General features: G+C 42.8%; 1 protein-coding gene across 1 annotated transcript; it reads left to right on the forward strand.

The window, feature by feature from the left end:
* The first annotated feature begins 4,445 nt into the window (after window positions 1-4,445).
* On the forward strand, window positions 4,446-16,281 carry HEXB (hexosaminidase subunit beta). Its single transcript, XM_015848857.2, has 14 exons — window positions 4,446-4,769; window positions 4,981-5,132; window positions 6,196-6,261; window positions 7,015-7,061; window positions 7,267-7,377; window positions 9,540-9,641; window positions 9,968-10,097; window positions 10,820-11,000; window positions 12,046-12,132; window positions 12,720-12,792; window positions 13,457-13,631; window positions 14,188-14,278; window positions 14,485-14,589; window positions 16,099-16,281. The coding sequence occupies exons 1-14, from the start codon at window positions 4,477-4,479 to the stop codon at window positions 16,160-16,162; spliced, it is 1,677 nt and encodes a 558-aa protein (XP_015704343.2). The 5' UTR covers window positions 4,446-4,476; the 3' UTR covers window positions 16,163-16,281.

Here is a 16,281-nt window from a genome sequence, read left to right on the forward strand (position 1 = left end):
AATACTGGAGGATGATTACCTCTCTGCACCTGCTGGCTACACTATTTCTTATACAGGCCAGGATGCTGTTGGCCTTCTTGGCCACCTGGGCACACTGTTGGCTCATGTTCAGCCAAGCATCAACCAACACCCCCAGGTCCCTTTCTTCCTCACAGACATCCAGACACTCAACCCCAAGCCTATAGCACTGCATGGGGTTATTGTGAACAAAGTGCAGGACCCAGCACTTGGCCTGTTGAACCACATCCCATTCACCTCAGCCCAGCTGTCCAGCCTATCCAGATCCCTCTGAAGGTTCTCCCTACCATCAGGCAGGTTGACACCACTTCCCAGCTTGGTGTCATCTGCAAACTTACTGAGGGTACACTCAATCTCCCCATCTAGGTCATCAATAAAGTGTCATGGTTTTGTAATTTTTCTATTGGTATATAAATATAAGCATATATATATATGTATATATATATATAGTCTGGTCACCCAGTCATAGATGGAAACGAGGTTGGTCAAGCACGACCTGCCCTTCATGAACCCATGCTGACTGGGCCTGATCCCCTGGACACCACGCACATGCCACATGATCTCACCCAAGATGATCTGTTCCATAACTTTCCCCAGTACCAAGGTCAGGCTGACAGACCTGTAGTTCTCTGGATCCTCCTTACAGTCCTTCTTGTAGATAGGAGTCACACTGGCAAGCCTCCAGTCCTCCAGGACCTCTCCAGATAGGCAGGAATGCTGATAGGTAGCTGGCAATCACTCCCACCAACTCCCTCAGCACCCAAGGGTGGAGCCTGCATGGTCCTATGGGTTTCTGAGAGCCCAGATGGAGGAGGAGCTCTCTAACTGTCTCCGCCTGAATTACTGGGGGTGTATTCTGCGTAGCATCCCAGACTTCCAGATCAGGGCGTAAAGTGCCCTGAGGATAACTGATCTGCCTTTTAAAGGCAGATGTAAAGAAGGTGCTGAGGATCTCAGCCTTCTCCTTATCCTCAGTGGTCACATTCCCTGCTGCATCAAGTAAAGGATGGATATTTTCCTTGCTTCTTCTCTTACCACTGATATATTTGTAAAAGAATTTCTTATTCTCTTTTACCATAGTGGCCAATCTGAGTTCAAGTTGGGCCTTTGCCTTCCTAACTTCCTCCCTGCATACCTTAGCAACTTCCTTGTAATCTCCCCAAGTAGCCTGTTCCTGCTTCCAGAGGACAGACTCTTTTTCTTCCTGGTTCATCTACACCGGCCTTCTTTTCCTACAGCTTGCCTTATGGCATTCAGGGACAGCCTGTTCTTGTGCCTTCAAAATTTCCATCTAGAGGAGTATTCAGGCTTCCTGGACCCCTTAACCCTTAAGGAATGACTCCCAAGAGACTCCTGCTACAATCATCCTGAACAGGTCAAAGTCCGCCCTCTGGAAGTTCAGGATAGCAGTTTTGCTAGTCACCCTTCTGACATCTCCAAGAGCAGAGAATTCTACAATTTCATGGTCACTGCCCAAGACAGTCCCCAACCTTCACTGACAGTGAAGAGCAGACCTATCAGGGCACCACCCTGGTAGGTTCTCATACCAGCTGCGTAGCGAAGCTATCTTCCACACAGTCTAGAAACCTCTTGGACTGCCTCCTCTGTGCTGTATTATGTTTCCAATATATATGAGGGAAGTTGAAGTCTCCCAAGAGAATGGGTGCTGGTGAACGTGCAGCTTCCACAAGCTCATAGAATCCCTCATCCACCTTTTCATCCTGATTAGGCGATCTATAACAGATCCTCACCTAGATGTCTCCCCTGCAGGCCTTCCCCCTGACCCTTACCCATAGACACTCAACTTTATCATTCCCAACCCCAATCTCTTCAACATCAAAACAGTCTTTAATATAAAGGGCTACACCACCACCCTTCCTTCCTCATCTATCCCTTCTGAAGAGCTTGTATCCATCCATTGCAGCACTCGAGTCTTGGAAGCAGTCCCACCATATTTCAGTAATAGCAACTAGGTAATAGTCAAGAATTAAATTCAGTGATGCATATTTTTCAGGCCAAGGAAACTATTATGAAACATCTCACCAGTTATATGTTATATTCATGAATCCCAGTAAAAAAAAACTCCTCATCTCACAGACCCCTTCCCTGGGACTAGCAGGAAATAATGCACCACATAAAATATCTGATATCAGTGTCCTGCTTTCCCTAAGAAGATAAGTGATCATTTGTTCTGCCACGGATGTGTTAACAACACTGGATACTATGGTTTGTGACTCACACTGCAGAGAAGGTATACTGTATTTGGGGGGGGGGGGGAAATGGAAGGAAGCTCTCCATGTAGTTATGGGGTGTGGTTATGAACTTCCTAACAAACAAGGTAACTAAGCAAGGTGTCTGTCACTTCCTTGGCTTGAGTAATAATTTAAATCATATTGAAATGTGGCTATTTTCCCTGTACCCTTTAAAATAAAAGCTTTATTTTGAATTTATTTAATCTACAGGAAGCTGCATGATGTTGACACCGAATTATGCCATATCTATATCATTTTTTCTGCCTTTTTAGTTGCCTTTAAGGAATTGAAAGGTGGAACTGAGTGGGGGGAACCACTCAGTCTTCTAGATCTCATGTTTTCCTATTCATGAAGTACAAGACGAAAAGCAAGGGCTCTCATCCATCTGCTGTTCTCTAACCTCATACTCCATTCCATACCTTGGTATTACAAGCTCAGTTTCTTTTGTTGTTTCCTCTTGATGTGTTCCTCAAAGCAAATAAACTACTCGGTTACTTAATTACTTAGTTAAATAGCATGTTGTCTTGAAAAACACTGATGTCTTCACATCCAGCTCGTCATGCACCGCAGTTCCCCCAGCCTGCTACACGCAGTGGAAACCCAGTTAAGTTAGCAGGCCTCTGACACTCAGCAGCCAGCTGACACACTGGGGAACTGCAGCCTGCACTTCAGTGCTCCTCCACAGTAATGCTCCATTCCACCCTCTAATCCAATAGCTTTTAAATTCCAGCGTCCAATTTAAAGCTAAACTATCTGAGGTAGATGTCTCAGGGAGATTAAATTCCTGGAAGTTGCTTCACAACATATGAGTAAGAGAAATAAGCCTGTGTTTCACATACTTACACATGAAAAAGCTATCTGCTGTCCTTGTCAATTATCATAAGGTCCACACAGAGAAGAAAATGCAAAACTGTTTTAATTACATGATTGTGCACAAAGCAGCTTGTTTAAAGGGTGACATCAAGAAATAAACGTACTTACTACAGCAGGCCTGCTGTTACAGCATATAGCTCCCTACCAACTTCAGTTTGTCACCACTTGCTCAGAGAGCTTACTGATCTCTCAGTTGTGCTAAGGAAATACATGAAAGAAACCAGATTTCCTAAATATGCCCCCAAAACATGACCAGCAATGGACACCATGAGCAGCTCCAGCAGCCCAACAGTGAAGATGGTCAGAGAGGGGAAGGGCTAAGAGCACATCAAGAAGCTGGAAGCCTGTGCCAGAGCTTGGACTGCATGTACAGTACAGCCTCTGGGAAAGCCTGATGAGACCACTTCTACACCAAGCTGCTTGCTGCAGGGACTCATGAGTGTTAGGTGCCTACTTGGTATCCCATAATAAGGAGTTTATTTTTACCTAAAATATGATAAGTACCATTTTGCCATGATTGAACAGCTTCCATCCAGATTTGCAACCAGTGGCAAGGACTCATCTTGCTGTGAAAAACAATTCTGCAATTAGTCACAAAAAGAGGCTTCTTGCAGGGAAGCAACCTTGACATCACAAGAGCATCCTCTCCATACCTCATTTCTTCTGTTTCTTGTATCCAGAGCGTGTGTCTCCACAGCTGCCTCCTGAAAGAATGTTGGTGCTGCTGGCACAGGCACCACAGGAGCAGTGTGAAGCTGAGAGCATCCTGCTGCTGTCCTGTGTCACCTGAGCAAGGGCACTAGCATGCACAGCTCTCGTTAATCATCTAATTAGCAGTGCCTTCAAGTCAGAATGCCTCCCCACTGGAATTTTCAGCTTCCAGGCACATGCCTTGCCCTCCAAACATCTCACGCCTTACAAGATTTACAGTGGGACCTGTCAGAATTGTAGGGGCCAGAAGGGACCCCTAGAGATCATTAAACCCCCTTCAAAGCAGGGCCCCTAAAGAAAGGCTGCACAGGTTGGCGTCCAGGGGTGTCTGGAGGAGAATCCACAACCTCTCCGGGTTTGCACACTTCCATTCCGCAGAAAGCACTTCTAACAGGTTCTGCTAAGGCCGAAACTGCTTTCTGACAACACTTCGCTGTGTTGGAATCCTCTGCACAAACCCCTTCTCGCTCTCCACACCGAACAGACCCGTCCCGGCCGTCGCCGCCCTGAGGTGCGGGTCTCCCCGCCGTGGGGCGGTACGGAGGGCGGTGCGCCGCGGTCCCGTGATGGCGGAGGCGGAGCGGCGGGCTCACTCGGCGGGGCCTCTGCTGGCCGCATTGCTATGGTCAGAGCCATGGGAGTAGCTGGGTTGCTCCTAGGGCTGCTTCTCGTCCCCGCCGTGCTGCTGGGCGCCAGCTTCGGCCGCGGAGAGCCGCCCCCCGACCTGCAGCCGGAGCCGTCCGAATGGGGGACGGGATCGGACGCCGTCCCCGAGGACTCGCTGTGGCCGCTGCCGCAGTCGCTCCGCACGTCCCATCTCCGGCTGCAGTTGGCCCCCGAGCGCTTCCAGGTGGTGCACGGCGCCGGCTCATCGGCGGGACCGGGCTGCGGAATCCTGCAGGACGCCTTCCGCAGGTGAGGGCATGCGGCGGGGCGGCAGGGGCTTCACAGGGGCGGCAGGGGCTTCACAGGGGCGGCAGGGGCTTCATAGGGGCTGCAGGGGCTTCACAGGGGCGGCAGGGGCTTCATAGGGGCTGCAGGGGCTTCACAGGGGCTTCAAAGGGGCTACAGGGGCGGCGGGCTCCGGGCAGCAGCTCAGGCTCCCTGAGCTGTGCTCTCCCCGCAGGTATTACGAGTACATCTTCGGGCGCTCCCACTGGAGGAAGCCGCACCGAGAGTCGCCGTCTGCGCAAGGGGAACTGTCGCAGTTGCAGGTGGTGATCGCCTCCCCGGACCCGGGCTGTAACAGCTTCCCGCACCTCGCGTCCAACGAGGCCTGTGAGTACCGCGGCGTCGTGCTCAGCCTTAACGGCCAGCGCAGAAGTCAGACGGTGATTTATTTTTTCCTCCTTGGAAATAATAGGCTCACGGAGGCTTGTGAGGACACAGCAGCTCATACCTAATCGTGCTGTTGTGTAATTGAGAGCGCGCCAAGTCATGACATTAGTCAGTGGCATCATGTGTGATCTCCTCAACACGTAGTGCTGGGTGAAGGAGCAGCTGAGTGCGAGTTGTAAAAACGCTTTCATTTTGCCAACAGATACAAGGCAGGATTAACAACGTGATGGTTACATTGGATTTGTCCTGCTCTGATTCTCCACAGCTGACATCCAGATTGGACAAACACTCTTAAAATAAACTCCTAACCACTAATTCTTTAGTTTCTTATCACAGTTATCATGGGAAGCAGCAAAATCACTAATGCTTCAGCACTTTTATGCCATGGTTAGCTTATTACATTGCCTTACTACTAGCTGAACTTCGGACAGCCATGTGAACTTCAGTTCTTAATGAAAGCTGATTCTTCTTTTCTGTAAGGAAATCATTCACTTGCTGCATTTAGCAGTTTGTTGTTGTTCTTTTCTAAACAGAAATGGTATGGTTTAGTCAGTGGCTGTCTCATAGTGTGAGGGCGGGCACATGGGAATCTAATGAGGTTTAACAAGGCCAAGTGCAAGGTGTTGCACTTGGGTTGAGGCATTCCCGAATATGAGTACAGGCTGTAAGAAGAACTCATTGAGAGCAGCCCTGTGAAGAAAGACCAGTGGGTCCTAGTGGGTGAAAAGCAGTGTGTGCTTGCAGCCCAGAAAGCCATTGATATCCTGGGATGCATCAAAAGAGGGATGGACAGCAGGGAGAGGAAGGGGATTGGCCCCCAGTCCAGGAAGGATGCGGAGCTGCTGGAGCAGGTCCAAAGGAGCACCATGAAGATAATCAGAGTAATGGAGCACCAGAGTAATGGAGAAAAAAAGAAAAAAGGGAATCTTGAATATCTTAGTGCCTGATAATGTCTTGGCAATCCTTGCCTTCTCTAGGAATAACTCTTCTTCCCTCTCTTTAGATCATTTAACTGTAAGTGAGCCTGTGGCTATACTGAAAGCAGATGAAGTATGGGGAGCTTTAAGAGGTAAGCTGATGCTTTCCTTACAGAGCTGTTTTTGTTCTAAGCTTATACAGACTGCATGGCAGAGTTAAGAACCAGCTGACTGCTGAGGCATGCCCTCATTCAGGCATGTGGGGGCCTAAGGTACCAAAATGTGCACTGCACACTCCTTCGGTCTGTGTGCTCAGTATCCCAGATCCAGTGGCACACCATAACTGCCTGATTGCTGTATGTGAAATCAGCCAGGCCAACCAAATCCTGAGTGCTAAAAAAATCTCTCTGATCTGTAGTGTCAATAAGTTGTTCTGTGACTGCACTAATAACAACATGCAGGTCACCATCACCAAGAGAACCATGATGCTGAAGTCTCACCCTGCATTTCTTACTGGAATGTTATCTAAATTAGCAAATTTTTAATGCTGAATTGGAAACTTCACCTGCTCCAGAAATGGCAGGAATATATGTATGATAATAACAGACATTCCTACCTCACTCTCTGTTGTTATCATTCTGTCAAAGATTAATTTGGTGCTTCTGAGCCACGATAATAATTTCCAGTGCTTGTATATAATGGAGAGTTTGATCTGTTCTCTTTTTGGTACTTTGTTAACTTTCTTGCTTGAGCAACAAAGGCAAATGTGATAACAAGAAACTCAATAATAAGGCATTCTTTCTTGCTATCTGCATTCCCGTAAATAATTTGGGTCTTGTTTTTAACTAAAATTTTAAGGAATATCAGTGTGGTGTATTCCGGATTTCTTTCTTTGATTTTCCCAGGTTTGGAAACCTTCAGTCAGTTGGTTCACGAAGATGATTATGGAAGTGTAAGTATAGTTGTTAGCTGAAAACACGGTCTGATAACAGACAGCCACATTCTTTATTCCTCAAGGAACAGTAGATAAACAGGTTTCATTAATTACTTATTCAGAAAATAATGTTTGGAAAGCTGTTAACAAACTGAGAAATATTTCATGTTTGTAATGATGAACATAAAATGGGAATTCTAATTATCAAATCTCACTTTTATAGTTTCTCATCAATGAATCTGAAATCTATGACTTCCCAAGGTTTGCACACAGAGGAATCTTACTTGACACGTCAAGGCACTATTTGCCATTGAAATCTATTCTCACAAACCTGGTAAGTGGAGTGACATGGAAGACTTATTGTAACTGTATTTTATTTACTGAAGTAGGTAGCTACTGATCTTGGTATGAAATGAGAACCTGGCTAACATCTGAAAGGGCAGGGTGAACTTTCCTAAGTGGAGGTCAGTGTCTGTGCTTGATATGAATTGAGTGGGCAGGTGGAGTGATTCATAGTTTGTCAAGGTGACTGGGATTTTGTGCACCTTGGGTTTTTAGTGTTTGCTGTTGCCTAAACCAGATGTCTCCTGGAAGCATGTTTTGAGACATCTGTCAGCAAGCAGTATAGGGGAGACCCTGCAGTCACTAATTTGGGTGCCGATGGTTGCAGGAAAACGACAGTGTTTTAAGCAACCATGTAGTCAATTCTTAAGTTGCTAGGAGTAATTCAGTAATGAAGTACAAAAGGAGGCAAATTCTAAAATGTTCATTGTGAGCTAATTTATTTTTTTTTATTACTTCTTTTCAAAAAAAAAAAAAAGGTAAAAAAAGAGAGAAGGTAGTAAAATTTCTATGAAGAGCTTATGCAGAGTAAGAAATGCATATTTTTACTCTCACTTGATGAGGTCAGGGATTTGTCTAATTCAGCACCAGACACCATGGGTTTTCTTACTTCATACTGTCTTATTTTTTTCTTAAAGTACTTGTAGCAGGTCTTGTTTGGTTGGAGCGGAGGAGCCTTTGAATGAGGGAATAAGCAGTTTCCTGTCTTGTCTGTCCAGTTTTTCCAGGCTTAGTTTTTCTGAGTTACTTCCCTTCTGTGTTCCAGAACTTTGCAGAGCAGGCTTAGATGGGCGAAAGGAGAGTGCAGGTAGAGCCAGTCTTTATTGCTGGGGTTGTCCTTGAACAGCACTTGGAGCTAGCCCCTCCATGAGTATTTACAACTTGTGTTTACCTGTAATATCATTCCATGCTCAGCAATTTGGTTTATGTGGGTAGTCATGTACAACTGGGAATGTTCCATCTACTCAGGTAGTTCCTGTGTCAATATTTGTTGTCTTTTCCGAAAGAACAGATGTGTGCCTGAAGTGGAACTTGACTTTTGAGCCTTGAGTTTCTTATCATTTTTTAATTCTTGTAACTGTTACTCTTCCATTTTCTTTCCTTAGATGATGTCTGTGGTTCAGCTACTTCCTCAGAGCTGTGCTTTAGGTCATTTTACCAGTTTAAGAAAAAAGTGTGCTTTTCCTTCTTTGTGGCTGCTTGAATCCAGACTAGCCTAATAAAAAGCAGCAGTAATCCCTTCACTGACATGTGGTAATTATATGCTTAAGGCAGCAGTTTAAGTACGTTTCCTGTTTGTGTCTGACTACTGTGCTGTATCACAAGGAAGGGCATTGTCCATAGGGAGGGAGGAGTAGGGGGAGGATCAGGAAGTGTAATTTTTATGTGGAAAGGTGTGAGTCGGTAGAGATGCATGAAGACAAGCAATAATAACTCAGCTGCTTCAGAAAATTCAGCTTGGATGAAGGGGAAAAGATGGATTGTGCAAGCAATTGGATGCAACTGTGTTGCAGTTGCTTGTCCCAGAAGAGCACAAGTTCCTCCCAGCACACAACACTTCATTGACTCTGAAGAACTTACGAAACCCGTAATATGTGTGTAAGTGCTCATCTGGAGTCACAATTCTATAATAAATTTGTTTACATTTGTGTGCATAATGTACAGTTTACAAGATAGAAGTACTGACACTCTATTGACTGAAAAATGCACGGTTTACTTTGCCTGAATTTGAAGTGCATTCTGAGGAGGTTATTGTCACATGAGGATGTAATCAGCAGTAGGAATTTAACTTACAAGTATAAAGTATTTAGGTAGAAAAATGTAAGCTTTCCTATAAGCTGAAATAGCCGATTGTTAGGAAATCAACCAGATATGTTGAGAAGTGGAAAAAATTCACCAGAATTTATAGAAGTTCCCCTTCTACCAGCATAGCATGATCAATTGCTTGATGACAGAACTGCAGCAAATAGGCGGCAGACGAAATAAGTGATATTAATCAGGTTGTTGCATTTTGGTGTTTACTTCTGAGTTTCAGTAAAATATGGTATGCTTTTGCTTTGCTTTAGTCATTGTGCTAGGTGTGCAGGTATACTGGGACAAGACCATCTGTTTTGCATAATGCTTAAGTGGACTTTCTTGCATTGTTCGTTACAGGATGCCATGGCTTTTAACAAGTTCAATGTTCTTCACTGGCATATAGTAGATGATCAGTCATTTCCTTACCAGAGTATTTTTTTTCCTGAACTTAGTAACAAGGTGAGTAGACATCTTCAGCGTACAGTGGAAAGGGCAGAAATGTGGCGTATTTCTTGAAAACCAAATGCAGACACAAGAACCTACAAACGGTTGATAACATGTCCCTTGGCCTATTGTGAAACAGAGTTACCCACCATCTGTATGTTTGCATTAGTAATGAATGTAACCTTACAAGGGTCCTTTGCTTCAGAATTAGTGATAAAGAGTTGGAGGGAAAGTCAAATTTGCTTCTTTGTATAAACAAATAAATAAATAACCCTTATCTACTGGAAAAACCTGATGGTATAATGTCATGTAAACTTTGTCTAAATATATGCACTTCACAGGGGGCTTACTCTTACAACCACGTCTATACCCCTACTGACGTCCGTCTGGTGATCGAGTATGCCCGATTAAGGGGCATTAGAGTTATCCCAGAGTTTGATACCCCAGGACATACACAGTCTTGGGGAAAAGGTATGTCAAAGAAAGCATTAATGATTAAAGGATTGTGATGAGTAAAGTGCAGCATAATATTCCTATATGAAAGTAAGTGAGCTTGTTAAAAGCAGCTTTTGAATTGCTTTGAAAGGCATTTGGGAAGAGGTAAGCAAGAAGAATCCGGTGATGGTTAAGACCTTAGATGTGAGAGAAGCAAAAGTGAATGGAGAAAACTGAAACTGAGCAGTCATTTCCTGTGCAGGGTGCGTGTGCACAAACTAAGTATATTCTATCTGCTTTAGTTTCATATTGATGTTTTTATCCCATAGAGTCATCTTGAGTTTAGAGTAATAAGGCAGAGGGTAGAAATAGTGAGCTGCTGTCCCTGGAGGGACCCCCACCTTGTTCTTTCACAGACCTTGCTTCCTTCTCATTGTCGTATTTTGTAGTTCTGTTAAAGCTTTGTTATTCAAGTAGTCATCCAGGAGTTGCTTTCTAGGTGGTGGAATATGTTCTATAAATGTATGGTTTTAAATCAGAAGTTTAGAAGTCTTCATTTCCAGTTAGAGGGTTCTTCAACTTCAGGCATAATTGTTTTACCTCACCTCTATTCAATTTTATATGGAATAGTTGAGGACTATATATCTAATTCTAATATCATGAATATTAACCTTTGTAATATGAGTGATCTACTTTCTGCTAGCAGAGGTAGCACGCTAGCATGGAACTGAATATCCTCTATTAATTGTTTCTACTAGGTCAAAAAGATCTTCTCACTCCTTGTTACAGTGGAGAACAGCCAAGTGGGTCCTTTGGACCTGTAAATCCCATTTTAAATTCAACTTATGACTTCATGGCTGCATTATTCAAAGAAATCAGCAGTGTGTTTCCTGATGCCTACATCCACCTGGGAGGAGATGAAGTGAGCTTCGATTGTTGGTATGGTTCAAAAAACATATAGCCAGTTCCTCTTAAACTTGCCTAAATCCATCAGCTGTGAGATGTTTTTCACTGCTTATCCCGAAGATATTCTGTGCTCCTGCTTCTGAAAGAATGTACAGGTGGAGCATTTTCAACAAGCAAGTGTTGTAGGTGTTACAGTTGTGCAGAACTTTGTTTTGACCATTTGTGTTTCATGCATGTTGGGATACTCTAAGGGATTTCTTTATGAAAACTAACCACTCAGAAGGGAGAATGGTTTTGGGAGTTAAGCACTATAGGAGGTCATTAATTACAAAGTGCCTTGTGTTAAAGGAAAACCAGTCCTTTCCACTGAGTCCTGCCTTACAGAAAATCTGCTAATGTTAAGAATTACAGTACTGACTCTTGTGTGCTTACATTACAAGCACGGCATACATTTATACAGGTTTTCAAGTTGTGGATTTGGGCTATTTTTAAGTCTTTATGGTGGACTAACTAATAATATTACAGAAATCAGAGCTGATGTAATAGGATTAGCATTCAAATTGATCTTAGCGTTTGTGGATTCTCTTGAAGAAACAAACGTGAACATTCTGAACTTGCTTTAATTTTTGAAGTAGAGATAAGTTGTCAAATGCTTCAGGACAAAGTGTCAGTTTGCTTTAAGGGAGTTCCTTCCAAGTTCAATCCTTAGTGTAACTGCTGCAGATACCCTGGTGCTCCTTGGCTGCGTAGTTTCTGAGCCTGCTGGCAATTTTTCCACTAAGTGAGAGAGGTGCCAGGAGCCCCAGAGCTCTTAGCAGCTTGAGGAACCCTGCCAGAAGCTGCTTCAGGTCAGGAACTCCAGTAGCTTTCCTAGAGAATTAGGACTATTGGCTTTGTTTCAAATCGTGATTAAATTTGGTTTCAAAATACCTACATCGTATTATTCTGCTGCTTCTGCTCTTTTGTGCATTTAAGGCTATGACAAACCTAAGTTAATGTACTGTGTCTGGATAAAACTAATTGAGAAATGAGGTTTAAAACAAACAAAAAGTATTTCTTATGATTTTTTCTATTTAAGGAGATCTAACCCTAAAGTGAAAGAGTTCATGAAGAAGCAAGGATTTGGCATAGACTATGCTAAACTGGAATCATACTATATTCAGAAGTAAGTGCTTAATTTTTAACTCCTGCCCAGCTTTTCTCACCTGCTATCTGAGAGGGATGTCAGGGTGCACATACGTAGGCTATTTTAGACTATATATATGATAGTTTTCAAGAATTCCCATGCATGGGGTATGTCCCAGTTTCTTTCCTATTATTACACTGAATATAGTTTACATCTTTAATATGTGGGACACAGTGACGATATGTAGGCTCGTTCTAAACACACTCTGAAAGTATTGGCTATCTTTAAACTAGGCGTATTGAAATGTCAGTAAACAAGTTTGGGATAGAAAATCAAAAGGTTTTTGTAGACATCTATTGATTTTTGTTAAGTGGCATTTATTATTTCAACATCTTTATGAGTTACTGGCAGTTCTGTAGCAGTTTGTGTAATGTACATGCATATCTTTATATGTACGTTCTTTTAGAAAGAACACTGAAGGCCAAAATGAGAAAAGTCTGGCTTCTTTAGGTCCCTTATTAATGAAAAAGTGCAATGTGTGTTAAAGTAAGGAATACTGCTGTGTTGGGTGTCTGTGTTTGGGCTGCTTGAAGTTCACAGGCAATGATCTTATTTCTAAATCCTAGGATTTTGGATATTGTTTCCTCTTATAACAAAGGATACATGGTCTGGCAGGAAGTGTTTGATAACAATGCACAGGTAAGATGGAAAAGTAAATAGGATACTCTCATAAAACAACACAATATCCTGGGAGGCTTCCAAAATAGACTCTTAAGTAGTTTTGGTTGTCTTGTGTTTAAAGGAAATCTACAGACTTCAATAGACAATACCAGTAAGTCTGCCCAGGTGTGAACCCTAACCTGGAATTACCATTTATCTAATAGGTAAAATAGGTGAAACAAGAACAACAGCATTGCAGCACTTACTTCGATGTAGGAGTAGATAATATCACTTAATGTAGAGTATGTGTAAAGAGCAGGAAAGTTTCTCTGCCTTCTTATACACTTTAAATTTTCCCAGGTGACAGCACACCTAGACTAGTAACACCAGGTGCTTTTGGAAGCTGTCAGGTAACCAGTGCATGGAGGAGCCATCTCAGGGAACTGACTGGCTGTAATCTGTACTTGACTCTAGTGTGAACTGTGTTTAAAACTAACGGGTTATTAGTTTTAGGCTGTCTAGAAAAAGAAAACAATTCCAAAAGCAAGCCTCCAGTGTGCTCCTTTTCAAAGCAGAATGCCCCCCTCCAAGTTTTGGAATCTGTTACTGTGTCTTTTTTCCTGTCAACAGCAATTAGGATGGTCTTCCATGTTAATTTTTTTTTAAATTTTTTTTTTTTTTTTTTTTTTTTTTTCCTTTCTAGCTGAAACCAGACACTGTAGTTGAAGTGTGGATGTCAAACAACTACGCTCACGAACTAAGCAGCGTCACTAGAGCAGGGTTCCCTGCTATCCTGGCAGCTCCCTGGTATTTGGACTACATTAGTTATGGACAAGACTGGACAAAATACTACCGCGTTGAACCACTTAACTTCCCTGGTTTGTTACTTTTTTTTAATGTGATTGTTCTGTGTGTGAATGTATTTGGTTCATAATAGGGCATGCACTGAATAAACAAGGCTATTCAGAGATGCGTGCAGTTGGTATAATCAAATACTCTATAACCAGAGGTCTTGTGAAAAAAAAATATGCAACTTTCTGTTTCTGAAATGGGAAAGCATTGGTTCCCCCAACATGTGGCACTGGTGCATGTGTGAGACAGGAAGCTGCACAGCATGAACAGATGTGTCATGCATTAGGGACAACACAAAGCAGATGATTGTGGACTGACAACGAACTTGTAATTAGAGGCAGCCTCATACAGTGTTATGATATATACAGTGTTAACAGTCAGATGTTAAAGAAAAAGGTATATTCTATCCCTTTGGCTGAAGATGGTAGTCAGAACTTTTGCTGTTTGTGTTCAGGACAGATATGTGATAAAAATAAGTAACAGATGAAGAGCAGTCCTGAGTACTGGAAAAAAAGAAAATAATTGTGATACATGCCCACATCCTGGACAAATAGAAATTCCAACTTTCTGCTTTGAATACAGGATCTGAAAAACAGAAAAAGCTCTTAATAGGTGGAGAAGCTTGTCTGTGGGGAGAATACGTGGATGCGACTAACCTCACACCAAGATTATGGTATGAACTTCTTTGTATTTTAGAAAGCTACAAGGAGAATGAATTAATCAAACTACTGTATGATAGTGGTAACAGTGCTGGAGCTCTGTACTGACCCCAAGCAGCGTTAAAAATTGATGCTCCTTGGTAAAAGAGCTGGTATATAAGAATTTTATCCATTCTTGATTGCAGACTGTATCTCCCCTAAACTCAGTGTATCTTCACAGGCCTCGGGCAAGTGCTGTGGGGGAGAGACTCTGGAGCAGCAAAAATGTGACCGACTTGCAGGATGCCTATAGAAGGCTGACCAACCATCGATGCCGCATGCTCAGGTAAGATCCGTGTTTCTAGTAAACCTGTGGCTGTTATGCCTTGGAGCCAGTGGAGCTGAAGTACAAACATAACTTGCTGGCTCCGAAATGAAGGAAAGCTAGCAGACTAATCTGATCACATAAATATCATCCCAAGTGTTTCAGTATCCTCAGAAGGGGAAAAAGAGGTACATTAAGACAGGAGTTAAGAAGATTCTCGCAAATAACATTCTCAAAACCATGAATGCACCTAGCTGAAGTGCTAGAACTTCTCTCTATTTTGCTTTCCTCTAAAGAGAAAACAAATGTACTCTACGACTGACTTATTTCAGACTTACTAAAAGGGCATATGTGAGGAGTGCACAGACAGGAGGAAAAAACAGACTGATTTTTTAGTTAGTTATTGGAAATGACAGGTTCATTGTTGCCACAGGTAATCAAAGGGAGCTTCTTGCATGAGAGCTGGACTTGAATGACCTGTTCTTTCAGGTGTTGCCTTAATGTAGAGTGTGAAGGGGTGGATCTGGAGCTCCTGCTGAATTGAACTTTTTTTTAATGCCTACCATAAACTATATCAGTTTATAATAGATCATTCACTGCAGTTCTTTCTCAGAAAGTGTGTAGACAATTTACTGTTTTGTTATTGCTAGTGCTGTCTTTGAATATTTGTGGTTGTAGAAACGACTCAGTTCCAGGTCTTAAGTTTCAGTGTGACTCCGCTTGTAAAAGTACACAGCCAGAAAGCAGTTTATGGTTGCTCAAATGTTGCTGCAATTGGTCTACAGCAAGAACAAGCATGCCATTTAGTTTTATAGTCGTCCATGACAAACCATAGAAAATTCCAAGCATGAGAAGAAGGATTTAGAGATAGATACAGATCAGGTTTTTAGAGGACAGGCAATTCCAGTCAGTACCCCAGTATTTTTCAGCAGGCTGAGGAGCCTCTCCAAATAAAACAGCTCTGGCTTGCTGTGTGCATCAGATTACCAGGCAGAGAGTGAAAGGGCAGGCAGAACCTTTCTAACAGCTAGATCACCGTCAGTGGAAGAACAATAGCTCTTCTAATATAAGGGAAATGTTATTGCTACTGAAATTGTACTGTAGAAGTAGCTTCCATTCAGGTCTGAACTCAGCTTCCTGTAGTGAGAAGTTGAATGAAAATTACATGATCAGCTTTGCATGCTTAGGAAATAGAGGGGAACGTGCAGTGTTAACTGTCTTGTGTTTTCGTATTAATTACTCATCTTAAAAGCAATAGATTTTACAGAACAGCAAGACCACCAGCCCTGAAATTAGGCCTCTCAAGTCATTTTCTGTTATTCTGGTAGGTTCAACTGAGACAAGGGTACTGTACTTGGCTCGGTAACCAAAATGCAATCTACAGAACAGGGCCCTTTTTCACTCTCTAAGCAGGCAGCCCAATTTGTTTACATAAAGCAGATTAAAATTGACTGCCCTTATCTCTGTTCCTTCCTAAACCACTAGCCCATTATTTGATTTATTCATACATATTCAACTTTATTTTAACAGCAGAGGCATAGCAGCTGAGCCTCTCTTTGTTGGCTATTGTCCCCATGAAGCAAGATGGCGGTGACTGCTTCAGAGACCTCCACTCAGCAACCTGAAGTGCCTCTGAGGTGTGAAGATGTGAACATGTGGTTTGATTGCTGAACCAAAGACATTTTCACTTTTAAAATAAAGGTCTTTCACGTG

The sequence above is a fragment of the Coturnix japonica genome, chromosome Z (genome assembly GCF_054131305.1).
Source record: "Coturnix japonica strain WE chromosome Z, WE-NBRP24, whole genome shotgun sequence".
In the NCBI taxonomy this organism is placed as follows: Eukaryota; Metazoa; Chordata; class Aves; order Galliformes; family Phasianidae; genus Coturnix; species Coturnix japonica.

Coding starts and splice junctions, on each gene's coding strand:
- HEXB (XM_015848857.2), top strand. CDS start 4,477: ATGGTCAGAGCCATGGGAGTAGCTGGGTTGCTCCTAGGGCTGCTTCTC. Junction 4,770..4,980: donor CTGCAGGACGCCTTCCGCAG/GTGAGGGCATGC, acceptor CTCTCCCCGCAG/GTATTACGAGTACATCTTCG. Junction 9,642..9,967: donor TTCCTGAACTTAGTAACAAG/GTGAGTAGACAT, acceptor TGCACTTCACAG/GGGGCTTACTCTTACAACCA.